This window comes from Capsicum annuum, chromosome 5 (genome assembly GCF_002878395.1).
Source record: "Capsicum annuum cultivar UCD-10X-F1 chromosome 5, UCD10Xv1.1, whole genome shotgun sequence".
In the NCBI taxonomy this organism is placed as follows: Eukaryota; Viridiplantae; Streptophyta; class Magnoliopsida; order Solanales; family Solanaceae; genus Capsicum; species Capsicum annuum.
Window position 1 is genome coordinate 67,692,510 of NC_061115.1, and position 26,629 is coordinate 67,719,138.

The 26,629-nt window shown below is 38.5% G+C and overlaps 1 protein-coding gene across 1 annotated transcript in view; it reads left to right on the top strand.

The window, feature by feature from the left end:
- The first annotated feature begins 785 nt into the window (after window positions 1-785).
- The window catches only part of LOC107870698 (sulfhydryl oxidase 2), a 31,293-nt gene continuing 5,449 nt past the window's right edge, over window positions 786-26,629 (top strand). The window contains exons 1-9 of the mRNA XM_016717308.2: window positions 786-1,337; window positions 5,358-5,382; window positions 5,453-5,545; window positions 6,349-6,530; window positions 7,415-7,484; window positions 7,585-7,653; window positions 7,742-7,815; window positions 7,902-8,058; window positions 10,708-10,748. Of these exons, the coding sequence (XP_016572794.2) occupies window positions 1,138-1,337; window positions 5,358-5,382; window positions 5,453-5,545; window positions 6,349-6,530; window positions 7,415-7,484; window positions 7,585-7,653; window positions 7,742-7,815; window positions 7,902-8,058; window positions 10,708-10,748 (911 nt within the window). The 5' untranslated portion in view covers window positions 786-1,137. The remainder of the gene's footprint in view (window positions 1,338-5,357; window positions 5,383-5,452; window positions 5,546-6,348; window positions 6,531-7,414; window positions 7,485-7,584; window positions 7,654-7,741; window positions 7,816-7,901; window positions 8,059-10,707; window positions 10,749-26,629) is intronic.

A 26,629-nucleotide genomic window follows, 5' to 3' on the forward strand; every position in this document is an offset into this window, starting at 1 on the left:
ATCTTGCCCCTCAAATTCAACATTTCTCAAGTTCTTTTGTTTGTGGGTTTTCTAAAAAAAAATAGATTAATATGTAAAATAATTTAAAAAAATGAATATTAAATTTTTATATATTAAAAATGAAAACACTGGAGTATTGCTTTAATGAAAAACTCCATCTTTGCATAGTTGCATTTTTGTGAGGAAGTAACAGAAGAAATCAACCATCTCTTCATAATTGAAAATCTCTAGTTAACTGTAGAATTTAAAATTCAACATTTTGGTGTATGCTGGATCTTTCTCAGAATTTCTGTTTACATGACAGAGAAATGGAATAACTAAATCACTCCTTCCTACCTGGTACACCACTCCTGGAGCAATATGTTGGGTTAATTGAGAAAGAAAGAAACACTAGATTTTTCGAAGACGAATGCCATTATACTGCAACTCAACACAAGTGAAGAGAGAATTGCACATCTTAAAATAAAACATAAAAAATAATTTACCTTGCGTTTTAGAATAAAACACAGAAAAGGAGTTATCTTAAAAAAAAAAAAAAAGGAAGAAATGATTAACTTTAAAAAAATTATGCGTTTTACCATTTGAAATGGAAAAGATATATATTTTTTTAAAAGAAGTTGTTGAATTGAAAATATTGAAAGAATTTCATTTCATTTTACAAAAATAAAGAGTGTAGAGAGTATTTTTGTAAATCAATATTTTTTCTATAAAAAATATACAAGAAATATTATTCTAATACATCAAACTAAATACTATATAAGAAATAATATCAACATAATTAATATAAGCATAATTAATACCAATATTACTAATATAAATATTATTAATACAATACATTGCATTATTCTTAAATACTCTACCAAACAACCCCGCCAAACGGATGTTCAATACATATGAGAAACCACCAGAAAGCCTGAAAAAACAATTCAAAAAGAACTGGTAAGAGGGGCAAAGGGACAGAAGTGAATTAGGCAATCTGTCCCTCTGTCATAACAAAATCGATAAACTCCATTCTTTTAAAACCCCCAAATTACCTAAATCAGATCGAAGTGTCAGTTTCAGAGAGTTCTGAAACTTGGAGAAAACCCATATTTGACCATTTCTACAGACACCCTTTTATACTGAATCTTGATCATCATGTCTTCTTTAATTTTTATGCTCTTTTTTGCTCTTTCCTTTTCTGTTTCGACTGGATCTCAACGTGGAATTCTTAGGGTGATTAGTGGTAAAGATGGAGAGAAGCCTGACTTTGCTGTTGAATTGAATGCCACCAACTTTGATTCTGTTCTTAAAGAAACTCCTGCACCATACGCCATTGTTGAATTCTTTGCTCACTGGTCAGTTTTCTTACCTTTTTTTTTGTTATGGGGTTTTTTTTTTTTTGGAGAATTAGATGTTTCTTAATTGTTGTTTTATGTAATCTTGTCAATGGGTTTACTGATTTTTTGAGAATTACAAGTTTCCTGATTCTCTCGGATTTGCTACACTTGAGCCGAGGGTCTTTCTGAAACAGCCTCTCTACCTCCCCGAGGTGGTGGTGAGGTCTGCATACACTTTACCTGCTCCAGACTTCATTTGTGGGATTTACTGTGTATGTTGTTATTGTAGAAGATTGTTGCTTTATGCAATCTTGTCAATTGGTTTACCTCACTGTCAGTTTTTGCCTTATTTTTTGTCAATGGGTTTATTGATTTTTTGAGAATTAGAAGTTTCTTGGCTTTTGCTTTATGTAGTCTTAGTTCATACCTACTTTAATATGTTTTATTCAAGCTGAGGGTCCTCCGGAAACCACCTCTTTATCTCTACAAGGTAGGGTTATGGTGTGTGTAACTCTACCTTTCCTCGACTCCACTTATGGAATTTCACTGGGTATGTTGTTGTCGTTGTTGTTAATGAGCACTTATTTTTTGAGAATTTAGAAGTTTCTTGATTGTTGCTTTATTTAATCTTGTCGATAGTAATAGAGTTACCTGATACCTGTTGCCGGTGGGAGGTGGCAGATATCTCGTGGGATCAGTCGAAATGGGCGAAAGCTTGTCCGGACATCGCGGTTATACAAAAGGAAAAAAACTACCCCTAGGTTGTGTTCTATGGGGAAAATGTTTTCTTGGAAAATAAGTGTAGTTGTGCTTATTTTTGTGTGTTTGATATGCAAGAAAAATGTATTATCCTCAAAACATTTGTATATGATCTAGATAAATATCATGGGAGGTGGGGGTATGGTGGAATGGTGGGGATAGGGTAGGGGTGGAGAAAAAGTGTGTTGGAGGGTGGGAAGGACATAATCAATGTGGAAAACCACTTGTGGAAAGTGTTTTCTATGCTTTCACTAGGAAAGTCATTTTCTTTATTTTTAAGGAACTTATTTTCCTAGATGAAATGATTTGCAAAGATTTTGACCAACTGAACATGTGAAAATTGAAAAATATTTTCAGAAAATGTTATCCTTCATATTGAACACGCCCTTAATCCCAAATTAGTTTTATTATAACATGTGGTGTCCTGGAGCACTTGGATTGACTATACTAATGGTTACATGTGTCTAACTAATGGGGATAACTTGTAACTTTGTTCACCAAATCTTTGGTATATGGGAATGAAGTCGCCTATTTTGTTTTTCCCCATGAAGGATTTGAACCCTTATCTCACATGATTTTCATTCCAGCTTGGTTGTCCATTAGACCTTTTTTGAGAAATATGAGATATCTAATTTATACAACAAGAGATATATTCATTGATATCAAAATGAAAAACGTGAAAGAGAAGTTGATTGATGATAAAATAGAATCCTGGGTCACGAAATGTGGTTTGATTGACGATGAAGAAAGAGAACTCTGTTTTTGGTTCTTCACATTAGTGACAGTCTAATAAAATTGATCGAATTCTTTTGAATCTAACTCATAATGATCATTTTTCAGATGGGTCCAGGGAAATGTTGATATTAACGAGGATGTCACTTACTGTAATGGTGTATAGTGGATGAAATGAAGGCTCATATCTATAGTCTAGTGTGATAAGAATGTATAACCTAAACTTGAAGGCAATTTCTACCGATTGGTAGTTAGACCAGCTATGATTTATAGGCGAAGTGTTGACTATTCAAGAACTCTCACATTCAGAAGTTGAAAGTGGCAGAGATGGATGTTGTGATTGATGTGTGGGTATACTAGGAGAGATAAAATTGAAAATGAGGATATTCAAGATAAGGTGGGAGTGACTTTGGTGGAAGACAAGATGCAGGAAGTGAGGTTGATATGATTCAGACATGTATTCAGACATGTGATGAGGAGATGCACTGATATCTTAGTTTGGAGGTGTGAGAGGTTGACTGGGGATGGATTCAGGAGTGGTAGAGGTAAACCAAAAGTATTGCGAGAGGTGATTAGACAATACATGGCGTAATTGTAGCTTACCGAGGATATGACCTTAGATAGGAAGGTGTGGAGGACAAGATTAGGGTAGAAGATTAGTAGGTAGGAGTGCATTGTCTTACTGCCCTTATTAGTAGTCGTAGGACTACTCTTGTAGTTTCTTGTTCTTCAATTTCTATTATTATCTATTATAGTATTGTTTCGCTACTATCTAATGTTTTTGTTACTATCTTTTGTTTCTTGTACTTCCATTAAGTCCCTTTTTAGATTGTTTTAGCAGGGGTGATTTTTTTTTACTATTTATTGTTTCTTGTACTTTCATCAAGTCTTTTTTTCGATTGTTTTTGTCTTGAGGCATGTGTCTATTGAAACCAACCTCTCTACCTCACCTCTGAGGTAGAAGGTCTGCGTACACTTTATCTTGCCGCTTTATCTTGCCGAGGCCCTACTTTGTTGGACTACACTGGGTATGTTGTTGTTGTGGTGGTTATCAAATGATTAGGTTCTACTCAATTTAAAGCTAGTTGGAGTCGGGGTTAGCTGTATGAATTTTTGTATCCATTCAGCTCCATAGGGCTATTTGATTCCTATGGCCATCTAATGGTACACCAATTTAATTCCAAAGAAACCTTGTTGATCACAAGAATAGTAACTTTGTCTCAATCCCAAACTAGTTGGGGTAGGCTATATTAATAGTTTTGGTATGAAACCTCTACATCCATCCTACTTCATGGAGTTCATTACATTCAAATGATCCTGGATCCCATTGAAAATACCAGTGAAGGTCCCAATTTAAAAGCAGAAAACATTCATAGTTGGAGGATCTAACTCTACACCCATTTCCTTCCGAAGAAACCTTGTTAATCGACGTAGAGAAAAATGTTGGTGCAGTGGTTTTAGCATGCTAATATGTCTGGTATGCCCTATTTCATTTCGTGAGGCAAACTTCTTTCTTCCTTGTCTTGGTTTTTGTTGTTGTGCATGTTAAAAGGATCTTTTTGAAGTTTGGGGAACTATGTGTACTCAGAGGATTCTGAGGGAATTGTAAAGATTATAGCTTTTTGGTCTGAGTGCTTGGATTCGATTGTCAGTTAAATTGCGAGTAGTCTAGATATGGACATCATAATGATGAAAAAGTTTTGCTTGGTAGGAGTAAGAGAAGCCGGTGTCATCGGAAACCGTCAATTTGGTTAATTTAATTTTAGATTTATAAATAGTTAGTTGTGTTCAGCCTCCAAGGGTGTGGCCTAGTGGTCAATGAAGTAGGTTGAGAACATGTCGTCTCACGTTCAAATTCCAATAGAGACAAAAAATATTAGGTGATTCTTTCCGTCCGTCCTAGCCTTGGTGGACAAAGATATCTGGTGCTGATGGGACGTTGCAGGTATCCCGTGGAATTAATCGAGGTGCGCGAAGACACCACAGTTGTAAAAAAAATAGTTAGATCTGTTCTTTTTATCATTCGAGCAATGTGTTTGTGTAATATAGGAATCCTAATAACTGAGATTCAATGAAGTTGGGTTGAGCACCATGAGGTCTCAGGTTCATTTCCCAACAGAGACAAACACTAGGTGATTTCTTTCCATCTGTTCTAGCATTGGTGGACAAAGTTACTTGGTACCTGTTGCTGGTGGGAGGTGGCAGGTATCTCGTGGAATTAGTCTAGGTGTGCGCAAACTAGCCCGACACCATGGTTATTAAAAGAAAACATCTGTTCATTGTATATTCTAGTTCTTTTTTTCTCCTGGGTTATCTAATATGTTACACTTGGGAATTCATATCAAAATTCTATAGAAGTAGGAAAAGACGAGAAAATTTAGCACCACCACGACTTTGCGGAAAAGTAAGATGTTGCCTATACTTGTTTATTTGTGTGTGCTTACCAACAGTTTGATCAACTTCTCCATGTGTATTCAAGTGTATTATTTTGAACCGAGTTTGCAGCCATGTGATTCTCACTTAAAACTCTTTTAATTGGTCTTATAGGTGCCCTGCTTGCAGAAATTATAAGGTATGAATCTGCTACTTATTATGTGAACTTCCATTGTGATATTTCTAATGATGGGACAATACTTTTGCAGCCACAATATGAAAAGGTTGCAAGACTCTTCAATGGACCAGATGCCAGTCATCCAGGAATCATATTAATGACAAGGGTAGACTGTGCATTATCGGTATTACTCTGCTTTATTATGCTTCAAAAAAATTACTTTATCCTCTATTTGTGTACATAATCTCCTCTTTTAATGTGCTCTTGTTAATGGGTCAGTAAGCGTATTGTATTTTCCCTTTTTCTGGTGGTTACTGGGATTTATAATAAGTGTTCATCTTTCTCTGATGTTCTTTTTCCAAACTTTGTAGTTGTTTCAATTGACTGTAATCCACGGATTATGCTCTCTCTTGCCCTCTTATTTCACCGTTTTGAAGGTCTGAAAATTATTATGGAGGTTTCTCTGAGGTCCTCGTCGTCTGCATCTCTGAGAGGACTGGGTCCCACCCTCCAGCTAGAAGAGTGTAGATCAGTCTGCGAGGACAGATAACAAGACAATTTGAAGCTTTTCTTCTTGTGGTGTAGTTTTTGGAATGTGTAATATCTTTTGCCACGGGAGATAAGCTTAATGAGCCACTTTTAAAAAATTATTCAAGTAAAAAATCAGCTCTCTTTGTGTATTAAATAAGTTAAGCAGTCTCTCTTTATTTCCTGCTCTTTTCATTTGAATTGGTCAGGATGGTTCAGTCAATATCGCTTTGATTGGGGATTCTTGCTTTTTAATCATTTCACATCACCACAGTTTTAATCCTGTAGTGAGTTTTTAATGCGCTTACCACTTGATATACCTCCCATTTACGCAGATGCTTCTCTTCGATATTTCTCTCTCTTGTCTTTAGTCTTTTCTTTTTCACTCTGTTAAGAGACCTTTTTTCTTACCATACACCTAACTGATTTTTCCTCTTATTCGTCTTTTTGGCAGCACAGATAAATTCTAATCTTTGTGATAAGTTCTCTGTGAAGTATTACCCTATGCTTCTCTGGGGCCCTCCCAAGAAGTTTGTTGGTAATGGGTGGGATCCAAAACAAGAAAATAGTGAAATACTCGCCGTTGAAAAGGGACGCACAGCTGACATCCTTCTAGGCTGGATCAACAAACAACTGGGAAGGTATATGTAATCCCCTTGATTGGTTTTGTGCTTATTGGGTGAACTCATGTCCTAAAATTAGCTGTCTTATGATGTTAAAAGCTCTTACGCTGATTGTGTCGTGTAGTAGCTTCTGTCACAAAGTAATAATTTTGAGAATAAATCATGTATCTTTCCCAGTAACTCATTTGAGCTGCATTCTTTTGTGTCTTTGGGATCTAGGGAAGTTAAGTTAGATCTGTTGTTACAGAGAGAGTATGCCATCTTAAGCTATTGTGGTTGTTAAGAAAACCGTTACACTGTATTATCTCGAATAGTGATTGCCATTGACATAATAGAAATATTTTGTCTACTAAGAAGGGTTCCTTAAATACATGAAACAGAGATAACTATAAAGAGGCTGTGTAAAAGGTCCTTATAAAAGGTAAAGAATTGTTTTAAAAGTATAAAAGTCGGTTCCATGTGGCTTTCGGTTATTGTTGTACCAGCTGTAGAATATATATAATGTTGGAAAGTGGATGCTGTTTACGACTACCACAAAAGGGAATGTGGACGTCGGATATAGATGGGGTATTTTGGTAAATGTCACATTGAGCTTGGGCAGACTTTATGAATTGTAAACGGCATATAAAAGTGTTCTGACATGGATAAAATTCTCTGTTGTTTGGTCTTCTCTCAGGATCTTAAACTCACCAAAAAGAATCAAATCCATATAGTATTTGACTGATTTGTATCCTAAATGCTAGTCACCCCATAGGCTGATGTCATATGGGACTTGAGTTGGACTTTGTGATTCGAGGACAACCATTTGTTATTGTTTGTATCAGTTTTCACATGTGCGTCTTACACAAGTTCCATACTTAATAAGCTATTTTTTCCCTATTGCATTGACTGTGAACCCTCAGCTCATATGGCTTCGGTGATGGGAAGTATGAGAATGAGCATCTCCAGAGGAACTCTTCGGATCCTGCCCAGGTTACTAGGAGAACATATGGTTTTGTTCTGATTCTAGTTTTGCAAATTTAAGCTGTCCATTTTATGTGTCTCTCACTTCTGTAAAATTTTTCTTATGAAGATTGCCAGAGGTATATATGACGTTGAGGAGGCAACTTCTACTGCCTTTGGCATCATTCTAGACCAAAAAGTAAAAAATGCTAACTCTCTCTTTCTCTCATGGATAATTTTGGTCTACATTACTTAGTTTCACTGGCTTTGGTATTCTCAATGTGCAGATGATTAACTCAGGCACTCGGGCTTCACTTATAAAATTCCTTCAACTTTTGGTGGCTCATCATCCGTCTAAGAGGTTAGCTCCTACATTGCAGTGTTCTCTGGATTGCAAAAACATATCCTGCCTTTCGTTGACTTGTAAAATTTGGATGTCTGTGCTAGGTGCCGGAAGGGAAGTGCAGATATATTGGTTGACTTCGATAATCTGTGTCCATCAGAAATATGGTCAGCGAATAATGAGGAGGTGGACATTTGTAGCAAAAAGGGTGCATTGGGAAATTACCAAATTTGCGGGAAAGAGGTTCCTCGTGGATATTGGGTGAGTACATAAATTTATTCCTTTATTATAGCTGTTGCATACTGAGTTCATTATTCACTTCTTTATTCAGTTGAAGTTGGACATTGCCCTATTGTGGAAGTGGAGGGCTTGATTCTCTATTATAGGGCGAGAGAAGCTTAGGGTGTTTGGCTATATACACTTTTTGGCTTATCTATGTGTTTGGTTAATACCAAAAGTGTTTAGAATCGAAAAGTAAGCCAAAAGTCATAGTGCACCCCAACTTACAGTTTTACTACTTATAAGCACTTTTGGTTTGACCGTGCCTTCTACAATTTTATTCTTAATACCTTTTGTAATCTCCAAAACACTCCTCCTAAAACATACTCTCTCTATTTCAATTTATTTGTCTTGCTCTCCTTTCAGTCCATTTCAAAAAGAATGTCTCTTTCCTTTTGTGGCAGTTTAAATTCTTATTCTCCCCATGGCATGTTTAAGATCACAAGATTGTTCTACCGATCTTTCGTTTAAGACCACAAGATTCAAAAGTCCCTAGTACTTTCTTAAATTCCGTGCTAAGTCAAAACCAGACAAACAGTTATTCATCCTTTTTCAAATAGAAATTACTTATAAATATGTTCTTCTATAGATAGCTTTAAGGACATTTCAATCATTTTAATGGAGAAGTGCTTATCTATATCTTTTTACCAAGCTCATTTTTTGCTTATTACCAGCTTTAGTACTTTGACTAAACATGTAACAACTTATTTATAAAATCAGGTTCAACACCTATAAGTGCTTCTAAGCACTTGATGCTTACCAACTACTTTTGATCAACTAATCCAAACAGGTTCTTGTACTGTGCACATAATCAATCAATCAAATACATCTCAATCGTAAACCAGTTATCTTCATATTCACAATTTTTTTCCTTCATTTTTTTCTATTTTAGTTTATTTGTAATAGACGGTTCTACTTGTAATTGAACTTGCAGAAATGATCTACACTGTCTTGATGCTTTTTGTTAACATAGCTCACGTGGATTTAAAAATAATAATAAACACAATGAACTCTCGACTAGGAAAAAAATGGAAGCCTTTGAGATAAAAACTTCATTTGTTATTCCTACAGTTTTGCTTTTGTCTCATTTTATATGACAGTTAAATGGACATGGAGTTTTGAATGTTAATTCTACTTATACAACTCTATTAGTGGTACTGACAGGAGATGTAAAGGTAATGGTTGAAAATCATTTGAAAGATGAAATATCACATCAAAGTTGTAGAATTGAATTGGTAAACTAAGTAGTGCAGACTCTTCACTTTCAATGCGGCACCCGTGTCGGATTCTCCAAAAATACGCTACATTTGGAGAATCCAACACGCACCCCTTGACAATTTTGAAGAGTCCGAGCAACATAGTTGGTAAATGAATTTAATTTCTTGATAGTTTTAGAAAGTAAATAGAAGTTTATTATTGAAATGGAGCAAATGTTTTGGGATGTTCCGTTGTGGGAAGGCGTGCTCCATAAATTGAGTGGATTTATTATCTTTTTTTTTTTTTTTTTTGAGTAGATACACTACTTTTACTTTTTTTTTTTTTTTTTTTTTTTTTTTTTTTGAGTAGATACACTACTGTTACTATTATTTTTGTAGTATCTATGTATTTTTGTAAGTAGATACACTGCTATTTATTTTTGGAAACAGTCTCTTTCCAGGACCCCGCGAGTAGCGGGAGTTTTGCTGCACCGGAGTGCCCTTTTATAGACTACTATTACTATATCCTGATAACTGGAACACCTGCAGCTCAGTTATATCCTATATGTTCTTTCATTTGGAATCTACTTGTATCAATCATTTATAAACCCAGTTGTAGTTCTCAGGGAAAACTAAACATTAATAGTAACAGGATTAATACTGAAAGCACAAAGCTTTTATGATGTAGGAGTTACTGCTCCTAAGAAATCATGCTGAATTTACGAGGTATCTAAGTGTAAACTTGTGGAGCAGGTTAATGAATAACAAAAATGAATCCTGACAAATGTTTTGGAAATACTTTTGTGACTGGAAAACTAAGCTGTAATATTATTTATTATTTTCTTAATGTTCTCTTGGTAATATATAATAGATAACCTTTGGCTTGTCCAACCATCTCTTTTTCTGTGTTATATTTCGATCCTTTTTCTTTTCTTCTTTTCTCGGGGGTGCAGGTTGTGGGAAGGATATGGGAAGAGGAGGGATTGCTGCTATATGTTGAATGAAATATCTGTGATATGTACCTTGTCAAAAAAAACCTGTGATATGTGTTTAGATCTCTGCGTTTGTTTGCCCAGCCATTTCTGTGTTTCAGTTTTAAATTCCTTTGTTCATTTCCTTAGTATTTTTATTTTGGGGTGTGGGTGGTAGATGGAGAAAGGGGATGTGTTAGTTGGATGAGATGTGCCCCACGTGTATCAATAACTTTTAGTTTGATTTAGCTTGTACTTATCTTAGGCATCCTTCTTCTAATTTTGACTTACATGAGGTCCTGGCTTTCACTATTTTGGTGGAATTTGTAAAACTGGAATTGTCTTGTGCATGAAGATACGCCCATCTTTTTAGAATATTAATAGCTTGAAGGAGATTCTGCATTTTGCTTCACTGTGCCATCCAAAGCATTTTCGATTCGTTTATGACAATCCGTTTCATGCAGATGTATTGTCGTGGCAGCAAGAATGACACCAGAGGTTTCAGGTAATGGATCATTCATATACTCTATATTCATATGTGAAATCTTTTGCGATTTTATGATTGTGTAAAAGTTGTTTAGAAGAATATAGTGAAGCAGATAAGCCCATAGCCAGTATATTCCCACATAATGGGGTCTGGCAGGGTAAAATGTACGCAGTCCATACCACTACCTCCGGAGAAGTAAAAAGGTTGTTTCCGATAGACCCCCGGCTCAAGGCAAAGAATAGTAAACAAATTCGTAATAAAGCATGAAACAAGATGGAATAATAGAAATAAGACACCTACGAAGTAATACCCTACACTAACGAACCAAAGGCACCCCCTCACCCACCCACCCCCATACCCTCCTACTAGCAGCTCCAAGCTATGGACATAGCCCTAAGACTACCAACCCGGCTTCCCCAAAGCTCTGTTAACTACTAGCTGCAACCCACCCTCATGTACTTGTCTTCTAACCTAATTCGTGTCTTCCATACCTTTTTATCTAGGATCATGTCCTCAATAAGCTGTAACTGTTCTATGTCATGTCTAATCACCTCTCTTCAGTATTTTTTCGGCCTACCCCTACCTCCTCTAAAATCATCCAAAGCTTGCCCCTTACACCTACGAACTGGGGCATCCGTGCCCCTCCTCATCACATGCCCGAACCATCTCAACTTAACTTCGCGCATCTTGTCCTCCACCGTAGCCACTCCCACCTTCTCCCGGATAGTCTCATTCCTAACCCTATCACCCCTAGTCCCACACATCTAACGCAACATCTGCATTTCCGCCACCTTCAATTTTTGAATGTGGGAGTTTTGGACTGGCCAACACTTCGCTCCATACAGCATGGCCGGACGGACTGCCACTCTGTAGAATGTGCCTTTAAGCTTGGGTGACACCTTCTTATCACAGAATATTCTCAAGGCGAGCCTCCACTTCATCCATCCTGCCCCAATACGGTGGGAGACATCTTCGTCAATCTCTCCATTCTCCTGAATCATGGACCCGAGATACTTAAAACTATTTCTCTTACAAACAACCCGAGAATCCAACCTTACTACCACCTCATTTTCCTCCTCAAGTCATTAAACTTGATTCCATATACTCTGTCTTGCTCCTACCCAACCTGAACCTTTTGGACTCAAGGGTTTGTCTCCAAACCTCTAATTTATCATTCACAACCCCCCCCCCCCCCCCCGCTTCTTGTCAATCAAAACAATATCATCTGCGAAAAGCATACACCAAGCATCTCTCCTTGAATACGCCGCGTCAACACATCCATCACCAACGCAAACAAAAACGGGCTAAGAGTCGATCCCTGATGCAACCCTGTTAAGACAGGGAAATGTTCTGAATCTCATCCCGCCGTCCTTACCTGAGTCTTTGCTCCATCTTACATGTCCTTAATCGATCTGATGTACATCTTCAGGACCCCACTCACCTCCAAGCATCTCCAAAGAACCTTCTTAGGGAATTTGTCATACGTCTGCTCCAAGTCAATGAACATCATATGTAAGTCTTTCTTCCTTTCCCTATACTGCTCCACCAGTCTCCGCACCAGGTGAATTGCCTCCGTCGTCGAGCGACTGGGCATAAATCCAAACTAATTCTCCAAAATAAACACTATCCTCCTCAACCACTCTCTCCTAAATCTTCATAGTGTGACTCAACAACTTAATACCCTTATAGTTGTTGCAACTCTGGATGTTACCCTTATTCTTATATAAAGGAATCATAGTACTCCATCTCCTAGCCTCGTGCATTTTCGCAGTCCTAAAAATGCCGTTAAACAATTCAGTCAACCACCTTAAACCAACCTCGCCAGTAAATTTTCAAAAATCCACTAGAATCTCATCAGGCCCCTTCGCATCCTGCGAATAGCCTCTCTGACCTCCACCTTAAAACGTCTACAATAATTGAAATCACGACACTTCTCTGAGTGCGCATTCTATTCCTTATAAAAAAATGAGGATTTGCATTCTATCGATTTCTTTAAGCTATTTTTTCGATGCAAGTGTCAGATGAAGCATGATTAGTGGGCCTAAAGGGCCAAGTGGGAGATAGATAGGGTATTTGGAGATCAGGTCAACATTTATGGTTAAATTTTTATCTTTTCGCTTATGATGTTGGTTTGCACCCAAGGGTGTGTCCTAGCGGTCAGTGAAAAGGTGAAAATCCTGGAAACCAGGAATCAAATATTAATAAAGACACAAACGCGAGGTGAGTTCTTCCTATGTGCCTTCAGTAGACCAAGTTACCTAGTGCATGGTTGGTGGGCCTAAAGGGTCAAGTGGGAGAGCGGATAGGATATTTGGAGATTAGGTCAACATTCTTAGAATATGAGTAGAAATAGAAATATCATATAGAATCCTACTTGAAAAGAGATTGTAATGTAGTGTCCTATTAAGAAAAGGATTGGAATGTAGTGTGTATAAATAGGGCCTCAATGTAATAATGTAGGTACAACAATTCAATGATATTTTTCTCTTATATTTCTCACGTGGTATATGAATTTGCTTATTATTTTGTCCTGAGCAGGGGGTCTATCGAAAACAGCCTTGCTACCTCTCCGGAGGTAGTGGTGTGGACTGCGTACATTTTACCCTCCCCAGACCCCACTGTGTGGGAATACACTAGGTTTGTTGTTGTTGTTGATTTCTCACGTGGTATCAGAGCCTTTACGATCTTGGTAGAGAATCAAAGAGATTCCGGTGCTGGCGGGCGGCTATAACCTATATATGCCCCTCGTCCGACCAATGATCATGTTAGCAAAAGTTTGGTCACCACACTTCTCTTCCCTACTTTCTCAGATCTAATTTGCATAGTACCGTGCATATTTTCAAATTAATTTCTCAAATTTGAGTTGCATAGCATCGTGTGTTTTTTCAGTGACTCCGTAGATCTGATTTGCTTAGTTTCATGCGTCTTTATGGTGACTCTTCAGATCTGATTTGTGTAGGCTCGTGCTATCATTCCAACTCTATCCATATAAGTTTTTTTTTCAGTAGGGTCGTGCTGTCATTCTGACCCTACCCGTATAATTTCTCTTTTTCAGTAGGGTCGTGTCGTCATTCCCACCCTACCCATATAATTTTTATTTTTCAGTAGGGTCGTGTCTTCATTCCGACACTGCCTATATAATTTCTATTTCTCAGTAGGATCGTGTCATCATTCCGACCTATCCATATAATTTTTTCTCAAATGGTGACCATTTTTCAGCCATCAAATCTAATAATCCGGCGCATTAGTATATTCCATCCAGTTCTTTGGTGACTATCTTGTTCAAGATCTACTCATCTCTTGATTTCGAGACGACCCTTATATTTATACCAGTTTCTGGCAATTTTCCAGTGACACATTGACTTTTCGGCGATGTTTACTACTTTTCGGATCACTTTTTTGGTTTGTTCCGTTTTAGTTGAGGTCTCCCAAACGTCCAAAGTAGTCTTTATCAGTTTTCTTGCAGATATATTCACCAAGTCCCTCTCCGGTCCTTGTATTAGCTACATCCATAACAAGCTTGGTACATATGTCTTCTATGCACCAGCTTGAGGGGGAGTGTTAGAATATGAGTAGGAATATCATATAGAATCCTACTTGGAAAGGGATTGTAATGTAGTGTCCTATTAGGAAAAAGATTGAAATGTAGTGTGTATAAATAGGACCTCAATGTAATAATGTAGTTACAATAATTCAATGATATTTTTCTTTTATATTTCTCACAAACATCTATGGTTTAATTTTTATCTTTTCGCGTCTGATGTTGGTTTGCACCCAAGGGTGTGTCCTAACGGTCAGTGAAAAGGTCCAGAAATCAAATATTAATAAAGACAAAAACGCGAGGTGAGTTCTTCTCATGTGCCTTCAATAGACCAAGTTACTTAGTGAATGTGTTGGTGAGAAATAGTTGGTACTCGGTGGAATATTCGAGGTGTGCACAAGTTGGCCGGATGATGCCTTTCTCCCAAAACACTAGTGATATTTGCCAGAGGAAGGTTGTAATGGTTGTACGATAACAACAATATACCCAGTGAAATCTTTACGGTGGGGTCGGGAGAGGGTAGAGTGTACGCATACCTAGGGGTGTGCATCGGTCGGTTCGGTTCGGTTTTATGTGTTATTGGTTCGGTTTATCAATTTTCGATTTTCAAATATGCAAAACCAATAACTAACCAATAAGATATTTTCTTATCGATTTTTTATGCTTAACTGTTCGGCTTTCGGTTTAATCAATAAGAAAATACTCATCAAATAAAAATAGTAACAACTACATGAAAAAATGAAATCTTAGTTGCCACCAAAATCATACGCAATGCGTTTTAGTTTACAAGAATCTTCAAACTTGAATTGAATGTTAGTTCAGAAAAAACTGAATCCTAATTGTGGAAGCTACTAAATGCTTCAAGCTTTCCAATACAATACCCGAGCTTTGTATTGCGCCTTTGTTGCCCTGAATAGGTTAATACTTTGTGAATCTCTGAATTGTGTATAAATAGTGTGTGTGTGTATATATATTAGTAATATAAATATTTATATATATAACACAAATAGGAGTAAAACAATAACTAAGTGTATCCTTATTGGGTTATCAATTTAACCGATAACCCAATAAGCTAAAACCGAAATCGAACCGTTTACCCAATAGTTTTTTTTAGAAAACCAATAAAAAATCGTTAACCCAATACCAATAACCCAATAGCATTTTTATCGGTTCGGTTTTTGCACACCCCTACGCATACCTTACCATGGGACAGAATGCAAGAAGTATATGATACAATCCCTACCTCATGGAGGTAGAAAGACTATAGTAGCTGTAAACTCTAAAATTTAGTGGATTTAGGCCATATAAAGTTTAATCGTAATTCTATAATACAAGAGATGTTGGTCAAATTAAGATCAGTTATTTAAATCCAAGACATAGATCTACTTAAAAGTCCAGCTTTTCCTCAAGGCTTTTGGTCAAGTAGTAAAAGCGTATCTTGTGATATATGGGATATGCTCACGTCGCTGGTTCGAACTTTGACGCAGATTTAGTGAGCGTAACTTGGTTGAGGAGAAGAATCAGAGGATGTCCGTTGTAAATGTAGTGACATCCTGTAGCTTGTAATTTTTCTTCATATTTAACATTGTAATTTGTTAAAACTTTTCTTTTCTTGATTATTTTTCAGATTCAAAACGTGTTAGCTTATGAGTAGGAATAGGAATAGTATACAAAATCCTACTTGAAAAAGGATTGTAATGTCTGTCCTAGTTGAAAAAGGATTCTTATATAGTATCTATAAACAGGGTCTCAATGTAATAATTTAGTTACACAGTTCAATAATATTTTCTTCTTTATTTTTCACATGGTCTCAGAGCATTGGTGAGAGCTTCAGGAAAAAAAAAAAAGAAATATCAGTCACTGTGTGTTAATTTTCGGTGACTAATTTGTGTTATCTTTTGTTTGGTGAGTGTTGTGTGAAAAACCAACACTACACAAGTCTCGAAAATCTCAGGCGATGCAACCCTAACCAGAACCACTGGAAAACAACGCCTCACGCGGTGTCATGCGCCAAAGAAGATGCGATTTTTCGGCCAGATCTGTGTCACGCACCGGAGATTCAGATCATTTTGGAGTCATCCAGATCAGGCATCCGTTACGATCAGACTCCAAAAATTGTTTCCAGATCCCGACAATATTTGTTTCCAGATTCCAATTGCCGAAATTAGGGTTCTGCCGACTTTCAGAGATCTAGTTCAGGCCACTTTTTTTCTTCAACGAGGTCGCCTCTTCATTCCGAGGTTGTCCATGAAGTTATTTCTTGATTTCGACCAGTTTTCGGCAATCAAATATAATATTTCGGTGGTTGACCACCTGTATCAGATTTTGGCAATGTATTTCCCAATTTTTTGCTCGATTTTGTCCAATGTGTAAATCTAAACCCTTAATGAGGAGATTAGAAAATCAAACGTCACAGTCTATAAAGAATCGATGAAGGGGAGGTTGTTTTGGAAGATCTCGACCTAGGTGTAGTTATTGTAAAAGGCTTGGACACAGTCGTGACATATGCTATTCTCGTCTGAAGTGTAGTTATTGTAATAGACTTGGACATACTCATGAAATATGTTATTCTTTCCATGGTTGACCACCTAAAAATACTAATGTTGCTCAGTCTAACATCAAAGGTAATCAATGGGTGTATTTATCTGAAAAGGAATATAATGAGTATCTTCAATATTGAGCAAGTAAGCAGAAGCCTCAACTGTACAATCTCCTAACTTTGGCTCATGGTTTGTGGACTCTGGCACTTCTGGTCATATTTCTGGTGATAAATTACTTTTATCATTGTTTATTCGAAGTCTCTTTCAACTGTCGCTTTAGCCAATGGTAACCAAACGAAAACAAAAGGAGTTGGACAAGCTAATCTCCTATCCTCTGTTACTTTAAAATTTGTTATCTATGTTCCTGGATATGTGGACTTACTAGAAGAGATAGAGTTACTAGAGGGGATAGAGTTAGGAATGAGACTATCCGGGAGAAGGTGGGAGTGGCTTCGGTGGAGGAAAAGATGTGAGAAGAAAGGTTAAAATGGTTTGGGCTTGTGATGAGGGGCACGGATCCCCAGTTCGGAGGTGTGAGAGGCTTGCTGCGGATGACTTCAGGAGGAGTAGAGGTAGGCCGAAGAAATACTGGAGAGAGGTGATTAGACGTGACATGAAGCAGTTTCAGCTTACTGAGGACATGACCTTAGACAGGAAGGTCTGGAGGTCGCAGATTAGAGTAAAAGGCTAGTGTGAGTGTGTGGGTTGTAGCAAGGTGGTAGGAGAGCGCTTATGTAGCCGGATTAGTAATCCTAGGTCTGTGTCCTTGAGTTGGAGCCTCTAGTCAGGAGTGTTTGGGTGTGGTGAGTGTTTTTGGTCTGGGGTTGTAGGTTTCTACTAGGTGGCTATCCCCTTTCTTATGTCTTATTGCGAATTGTTAGTATTTCGCTTATTTTCGTATTTCTCTGATATTTATTTTGTATTTATGTTTATTATTTCGTATTTCGTTTATGCCATCCATTCGGTTTCATGTTTCATTACGGCCTTGGTGTACTATTTTCTATCTTGAGTCGGGGTCTATCGGAAACAACCGCTCTATTTCTGCGGAGATAATGGTATGGGACTGTGTACATCTTACCCTCCCTAGACCTCACTTTGTGGGAATACACTGGGATTGTGGTTGTTGTCTCTATGTTCCTGGTTGTCCTTTTAATCTTGCATCGGTCAATCGTTTGACTCGTGCCCTAAATTGAGGCATACTATTTCTTGAGGACTCTTTTATCATGCATCACCATAGAACAGGACAAACAGTTGATGTAGGATATGAATCACAAGGCCTCTACTACCTTACCTCTCCTAACTCCTTCATAGCATATCAATTACAGATTCTCCAGCCATAATTCACAATGTTTGGGACATCCTAGTTTGTTCAAATTACAAAAGATTGGTGCCTATATTGCCTAGTCTATCCACATTAGATTGTGAGTCGTGCCAACTTAGGGCACACACTCGAACTACCTATCAACGTAGTACTGAAAATCATGCAGAGTCTATTTTTTTCTTAGTTCACTTTGATATTTGGGGTCCTAGAAGAATCAGTTCAACCTTAGGGTTTCGTTATTTTTTTAGCTTCATTGATGATTATTTAAGATGTACTTGGATTTACTTGTTGAAAGATCGATCTGAATTTTTTCCTATATTCAAGAGTTATTGCGCTGAAATACAAAAGGCCAAAGGCATCGATAGGCACTCAAACTTATTGTCAAAATTCACTTCGACATCCAAACTAAGGTCTGTTCCTATCAGGCCCCTAAACCACCCACATTTTATTCCAATGAGGCCTTTTTTGCCCTATTAGAAAAAAGTTCAAAGTGTGTGTTGCACACACGCGATGACGTGGTAAAATGAGCTAATTGGAACCTGACACGTGGCATTGTGAGTCCAATAATTATTAAAAATTAATTATAAAAAAAGTATATAAAAATGGCGTTGAGGAAAATTATTTAAAAATAGTTCTAAAATTATTTTAAAAATAAAAAAAAATTGATTATTTAAAAAAATTATAAATTTTTTTAAAAAATGAAATAAATTATAAATTTTTTTTTTAAATTCTAAAAGTTTTTAAAAAATGAAAATAAAAAATGGCATTGAGGATATAAATTATTAAAAAATAATTCTAAAACTATTTAAAAAATAAAAATATAAAACTGATTATTTAAAAAAAATTATAAATGTTTTCATCCCGATCTCCGAGCCCGACCGCCAGCCCCGACTGCCGGCCCCCCCACCCTTACCTGTCCTGTCCGTACCCCCCCCCCGGTCCCCCGCGGGGTACACCAGCCCTCCCCCACCTCGGCCTTCAGCCAGCCAGCCGCCACCCGTCGCTCCGTCTCCAGCAGCCGCAGCTCCAAGCGGAATCCGGTGACTTCTAACCTTTGTTATTTTCGTTATTTCATATTCCATTTTATTTCATTATTTCATATTCCATTCTTAGTATTATGCTAGTAGTAGCCCCTGTACCTTGACTTGCGTGGAATTTGTGGACATTGTCTGTTGTCTGTTGTTGCTGTCGCTGTGGTCATTTCTTCCACTGCTTTGGATTGGGTTATTGGCTGGGAAACTGTATTTGGGGCGGTGGGTGTTGAGTCCGGTGGTGTTTGCCCCCTAATTGAGTATAGTTTTGTTTCGGGAGTATTCCTTTGAATTTGTGTGAGCCTTGTATTTCCTTGCTGCTGATTTGATACTACCACCGTGTATATCTATATATTTTCCTATACTTTCGTGTAGTGCTGGCTGTGGGCGGTAATGGGTGGATAGGGTCATGTCCGAGGGGGTTGGGGAGTGGGGCCGTGGTGGGGGCGAGGGATGAGGGGAGGGCGGGAGTGGGAGGGGGGCCAAGGTTTGGCCGCGGGGGGGTAGTGGAGGGCGGGACGGTAGGCTGAGGGTTGGCTCTTGGAATATAGGGACCCTTCAGGGTAAGTCCATAGAGCTTGCGAAGATTCTTAGGAAGAGGAGGATCAACATTGCGTGTGTCCAAGAGACCAAGTGGGTAGGGTCTAAGGCGAGGGATGTGGATGGTTTCAAGCTGTGGTACTCTGGGAGCGACAGGCGTAGGAATGGAGTGGGCATCTTAGTAGATGAAGAGCTTAGAGGTCAGGTAGTGGAGGTGAAGAGGATCAACGATAGGTTGATGACTATTAAGTTGGTTGTTCGGGGGTTTACCCTGAACGTGTGTAGTGCTTATGCGCCGCAAGTGGGATCGGAGGGGGAGGACAAGATGCGGTTTTGGGAGGCTTTGGAGGAGGTGGTGAGAGGCGTGCCTAGTTCGGAGAAGATTGTTGTAGCAGGGGATTTCAACGGGCACATCGGGGCGCTACTGGGGGGCTTTGGTGACGTGCATGGGGGTTTTGGTTTTGGGGAGAGAAATGACGAGGGGGCGACCCTACTGGAGTTTGCGAGGGCCTTTGGGCTGGTGGTGGTGAACTCGGGCTTCCCGAAGAAGGACGAGCACCTGATCACCTTTTGAAGCGCGGTAGCCAGGACTCAGATTGACTTTTTGTTGCTTAGGAAAGGGGATAGGGCATTGTGTAAAGACTGTAAAGTCATCCCGAGTGAGAATCTTTCGACCCAGCATAGGCTCTTGGTTATGGATTTGGGTATAAAGAAGAATAGAAAGAGGAGGACTAAGGAGTGTAGACCGAGAATTAAGTGGGGCGGCCTGACGCCAGTGAATGCGTGGGAGATAGGGGAGAGGTTGGCGGGAATGGGGGTGTGGGAGTGTAGGGGGGACGTGGATAGTATGTGGGACAGGGCGGCAAGGTGCATCAGGGAGAATGCAAGTGAGGTGTTGGGTGTTTCTAGGGGCCGGGCTGGGCACCGTCGGGGGGATTGGTGGTGGAATGAAGAGGTGGAGAAGAAAGTGGGGACCAAGAAAGGGGCGTATGCTAAGTTGGTGGAAAGTAAGGACGAAGAGGAGAAGCGGGTAAACAGGAAAGAGTACAAGCTAGCGAGGAAGGAGGCGAAGTCAACAGTCACGGCAGCTAAGACGGCCGCTTTTGAGAGCTTGTATGCAGGGTTACAGGAGAAAGGAGGGGAGAAAAAGTTGTTTAGACTCGCTAAGGCTAGGGAGAGGAAGGGTCGTGACCTCGATCAGGTGAGGTGCATTAAGGGGAGGACGGTAGAGTGTTGGTGGAGGACGGCCACATTAAGAAGAGATGGCAGTCGTATTTTCATAGGCTCTTGAATGACGAAGGGGATAGAGCTATTGTGTTAGGGGAACTGGAGCACTCAGAGGAGTGTCGGGATTTTAGCTATTGTAGACGTTTTAAGGTAGAAGAGGTTAGACAAGCTGTCCGCAGGATGCGAAGGGGTAGGGCGACGGGGTCGGATGAGATACCGGTGGAGTTTTGAAAGTTCGTTGGAGAGGCTGGTGTAAGGTGGTTGACTGGATTGTGTAATGAAATCTTCAGGACGGCAAAGATGCCCGAGGCGTGGAGGTGGAGTACCATGGTCCCTCTCTATAAGAATAAGGGGGACATTCAGAGTTGCAATAACTATAGGGGGATTAAGTTATTGAGTCACTCTATGAAGATCTGGAAGAGAGTGGTCGAGGTGAGGCTGAGACGGATAGTGTCTATTTCGGAAAACCAGTTCGGATTTATGCCCGGCCGCTCGACGACGGAGGCAATCCACCTGGTGCGGAGGTTGGTGGAGCAGTATAGGGAGCGGAAGAAGGATCTGCACAAGGTGTTTATCGATCTGGAGAAGGCATACGACAAAGTCCCCAGGGAGGTGCTTTGGAGATGCTTGGAGGTGAGTGGAGTACCGCTGGCATATACCAGAGTAATTAAGGATATGTATGATGGAGCGAAAACCCAGGTGAGGACGGCGGGAGGAGACTCAGAGCATTTCACTGTCCTGACAGGATTGCACCAGGGATCTACTCTTAGTCCCTTTTTGTTTGCGTTGGTGATGGATGTGTTGACGCGGCACATTCAAGGGGAGGTGCCGTAGTGTATGCTTTTTGCAGACGATGTAGTGCTGATAGATGAGACTCGAGGGGGTGTGAATGACAAATTAGAGGTGTGGAGGCAAACTCTTGAGTCTAAAGGGTTCAGGGTGAGCAGAAGCAAGACAAGAGTATGTGGAATGCAAGTTTAATGACGTGAGGCGGGAGAATGAGGTAGTAGTGAAGCTGGAAGCACAGGAGGTATGTAAGAAGGATAAGTTCAAGTATCTTGGGTCCGTGATCCAGAGTAACGGTGAGATTGACGAGGATGTCTCGCATCGTATTGGGGCGGGATGGATGAAGTGGAAACTCGCGTCGGGGGTGCTGTGTGATAAGAAGGTGCCGCCCAAGCTTAAAGGCAAATTCTACAGGGTGGTAGTCCGTCCGGCCTTGTTGTATAGAGCGGAGTGTTGGCCAGTTAAGAACTCCCACATCCAGAAAATGAAGGTGGCAGAAATGCGGATGTTGCGCTGGATGTGTGGACTGACTAGAGGGGATAGAGTTCGGAATGAGACTATCCGGGAGAAGGTTGGTGTGACTTCAGTGGAGTGCAAGATGCGGGAAGCACGATTGAGATGGTTCGGACACGTGAAGAGGAGGGGCATGGATGTCCCGGTCCGTAGGTGCGAGAGGCTAGCGTTGGATGGTTTTAGGCGGGGTAGGGGTAGGCCAAAGAAGTACTGGGGCGAGGTGATTAGGCGGGACATGGAACAGTTACAGCTCACCGAGGACATGACCCTAGATAGGAAGATCTGGAGGGCGCGAATTTCGGCAGAGGATTAGGGCCAGTTTGGGTCGCTAGTGTAGGGAATTACTTGGAGGGGATTTTATTCCTGTTATGATTCCGTCTTCCGTGTTCCATGTTTTATTACGAATCTGTGTGCTTTCCTTTGCTTTCCTCTGTTTTATATTACTTATGGGTGCCGTATTTATGTTATGTAATCTGCTTCTGTGCTTTACTATGTGTTTGTATGGTATCTCGTGTCTTGAGCCGGGGGTCTATCGGAAACAGCCTTTCTACTTCATCAGAGGTAGAGGTATGGACTGCGTACATCTTACCCCCCCAGACCCCACTAGGTGGGAATACACTGGGTTTGTTGTTGTTGTTGTTGTTGTTTAAAAAATGAAAATAAAAAATGGCATTGAGGATCCAAATTATGAAAAAATAATCATAAAATTATTTAAAAAATTAAAATAAAAAACTAATTATTAAAAGAAATTTTAAAATTTTTAAAAATAAAAAATTGCATTGAGGATCCAAATTATTAAAAAATAATTATAAAATTATTTAAAAATAAAAATAAAAACCTAATGATAAAAAAATTATAAAATTTTAAAAGAATTAATTAAAAAATGGCATTGAGGATCCAAATAATTATAAAATTATTTAAAAAATAAAAAAAACTAATTATTAAAAAGAAATTATAAAATTTTTTAAAAAATGAAAATAAAACTCCCCCACCTACCCCCAGCCCCTCTTCCCCAACTTTCTGTTTTATTAAAAAAAATTATAAAATTTTTTAAAAAGAAATATAAAAAATGGCAAATGGCATTGAGGATCCAAATTATGAAAAAATAATTATAAAATTATTTAAAAAATAAAAATAAAAAACTGATTATTGAAAAGAAATTTTAAAATTTTTAAAAATAAAAATAAAAAATTGCATTAAGGATCCAAATTATTAAAAAAATAATTATAAAATTATTTTAAAATAAAAATAAAAACCTAATTATAAAAAAAATTATAAAATTTTAAAAAAATAAAAATAAAAAATGGCATTGAGGATCCAAATTATTAAAAAATAATTATAAAATTATTTAAAAATAAAAATAAAAAACTAATTATTAAAAAGAAATTATAAAATTTTTAAATTTCTTTTTTATAATTAATTTTTTATTAAATTCTGTTCTATTAAAAAAAAATTGGGGCCCTCTAATGCTTTTTGTTTTATTAAAAAGTTTTTTGGGGCCTTTAGTGTTTAAAAAGAAAAAAAAATTGTTATTAAAAAACTTATGGGGCCCTCAATGCCACTTGGCATCTTTTTATTCATAAATTAGTGAAAAAAATGTTGTTCACGCGCCTCCCACGATGGCATTGCACGCGCAGTGCCACATAGGCAAAAAAAGCCCAATTGAAACAAAATGTGGGGTTTAGGGGTCTGATAGGAACATGCCTTAGTTTAGGTGTCTAAGTGAATTTTGGCAACAAGTTTCAGTGCCTATCGATGCCTTTGGCCAATACAAAATCAATTCGGTGTGACTATTTAGACCTTTCGTAGTGATAACGCCTTAGAATATATGTTCTCCCAATTTCAACAATTTTTGACTCATCAAGGAATTATTCATTAGACTTTTTGTCCATATACCTCTCAACAAAATGGAGTAGCAGAGAGGAAAAATAAACACCTTATCGAGATTGCTTGAACTCTTCTAATTCAATACCATGTTCTGCTGTGTTTTTGGGGTGATGCAGTTATCGCATCTGACTATATAATTAATCGGATGCCCTTATCTTCTATTCAGAATCAAATTCCTTATTCAGTAGTGTTTCCTCAATCGTCTCTATCTTCCCCCTCGTGTATTTAGGAGTACATTTTTTGTTCATAACTTCACTTAGGAAAAGATAAATTAACCCCTCGTGCTTTAAAATGGGACTTTCTTGGTTATTTTCGAGTACAAAAGGGATATCAATGCTACTCACCTAATCTTCGTCGGTACTTTATGTCAATTGATGTCACATTCTTTGAGTCTCAACCTTACTTTACATCCTTTTCTGATCCTGATCATCCTAACATGTCTGAGGTCTTACTTATTGAAATTCAAGAGGGGGGATTGAAATTTTTCTTCGGCGAGTCGACTACTAACTCCTCACAGTCGACTTGCCTGCAGATCAGTGCACTTCACAAACAGATTAGACTTGAAACAATTACGCATGTAAATAACAGAACATAAAGTAATAACATAGAAATTTATCCTCGTTCGGAATACCAATGTAGTGCCTACTTCCAGTCTCCTTGGGTTTCAAAGTTTCCTTATATCATTGAATGTTGGGTACGAGTACAATGATAGGAAACAAGTTCTGAAGACTTATTTTTCTCTTCAGATCTTGTGACACCGCTTCAGTTGATGTTACAAAGTTGACTTGATCCGACTCTTTATATAACAATTGTAAACTATAAGTTACAGAGCCTTGTAAGACTAAGAATGAGACACTTAGAATTTTCTCCTTGAAGTTGCGTGACTTGTGTCTATCTTCAGTCTTCAGCATTTATAGTCTTCGGCTGCTACTCTCACAAGAAAACCCAAGAGATTTCTTCTCAATCAAGGATTTAAATTGATTCCTTGATTGATAAATGTAGCCGTTTGATATGTCCATATCAGATATGTCCATATACGGCTTTGGATCACGTCTATATCAGATATGTTCGTGATCTATTTTTCCTTTTAGTCTTGTATAGATGGATGTCCATGTGACGGTTGTGGCTTTCCTTCCTTTTGTTTAGATCCTAACTGATTTTCTGATTGATCTAGTCTGTCGTGATTCTAGGATGGTTATTCTCCTTCCTTTTCCAAGATATTTGATTAATTTGCTTGCCATGCTTGTTTGAGTGCCATGATCTTCTTATGATTCGATGTCCTTCCATTCCTAGAGTCGGCTTCCTTTATTAGTAGTCTTTAATATCCTACAAGGATCCACTTATTAGTTTGTCATTATTAAAATATAGACTTCGGATGCTAACATGTATATCAACTTTTGAGGATCCTACTGTTACTTATACATCTCCATCCATAGTGCCATCAGTCTTACCTACATAGACTTTTGAGGAATCTACAATACCTTCTACAACTCCATCTATAGTGCCACTATTCTTGACCTATCATCGCTGTTCAGGTACAACATCAAGCTCAGATGATTTCCGTCCTGCACCTGGTTGTTGTTCGACATCGACCTCTTTTTTAGTTGGATATTAAGAATGCTTTGCTCCACGGTGACCTTGAGGAGGAAGTTTATATGGAGCAACCACCTGGTTTTGTTGCTTAAGGGGGAGTCTAGTCTGGTGTGTAGATTGCGTTGGTCACTTTATGGTCTAAAACAATCTCCTCGAGCTTGGTTTAGAAAGTTCAGCACAGTAATTCAGAAGTTTGGCATGATTCATAATGAAACAGATCACTATGTGTTTGATTGACATTCTACTCCAAATCTATGTATTTATTTGGTGGTTTATGTTGATGATATCGTTATCACCGGCAATGATCAAGATGGTATCATTAATTTGAAGCAATACTTCTTTCAGCATTTCCAGACTAAAGCCTCGGCAGATTGAAGTATTTTTTTTTTGGTATTGAAGTTGCTCAGTCCAGATCAAGTATTGATATTTCGCAACGCAAGTATGCCTTGAGACATTCTCGGGGAGACAGGAATGATGGGATGTATACCTGTTGACACTCTTATGGATCCAAATACTAAACTCCTGCTAGGACAGGGAGAGCCACTCAATGATCTTGGTAAGTTGAATTATCTCACATTCTCACAGTGACCAGCCCTGACATTTCCTATCCTGTGAGTGTTGTAAGTCAATTTATGGATCCTCCCTGTGATAGTCATTGGGATGCAGTTGTTCGCATTGTGCAAATATATTAAGTTAGCTCCAGGTAAAGGTATACTCTTCGAGGATCAAGGTCATGAGCAGATCGTTGAATATACAGACGTTGATTGGGCAGGATTGTGATAGACGTTCTACATTCGAATATTGTGTTTTAGTAGGAGGTAATTTGGTATCCTGGAAGAGTAAGAAACAGAGTGTGGTTGCTCGATCTAGTGCAAAAGCAGAATGTCGAGCAATGGCGGTAGCCACTTGTGAGCTAGTTT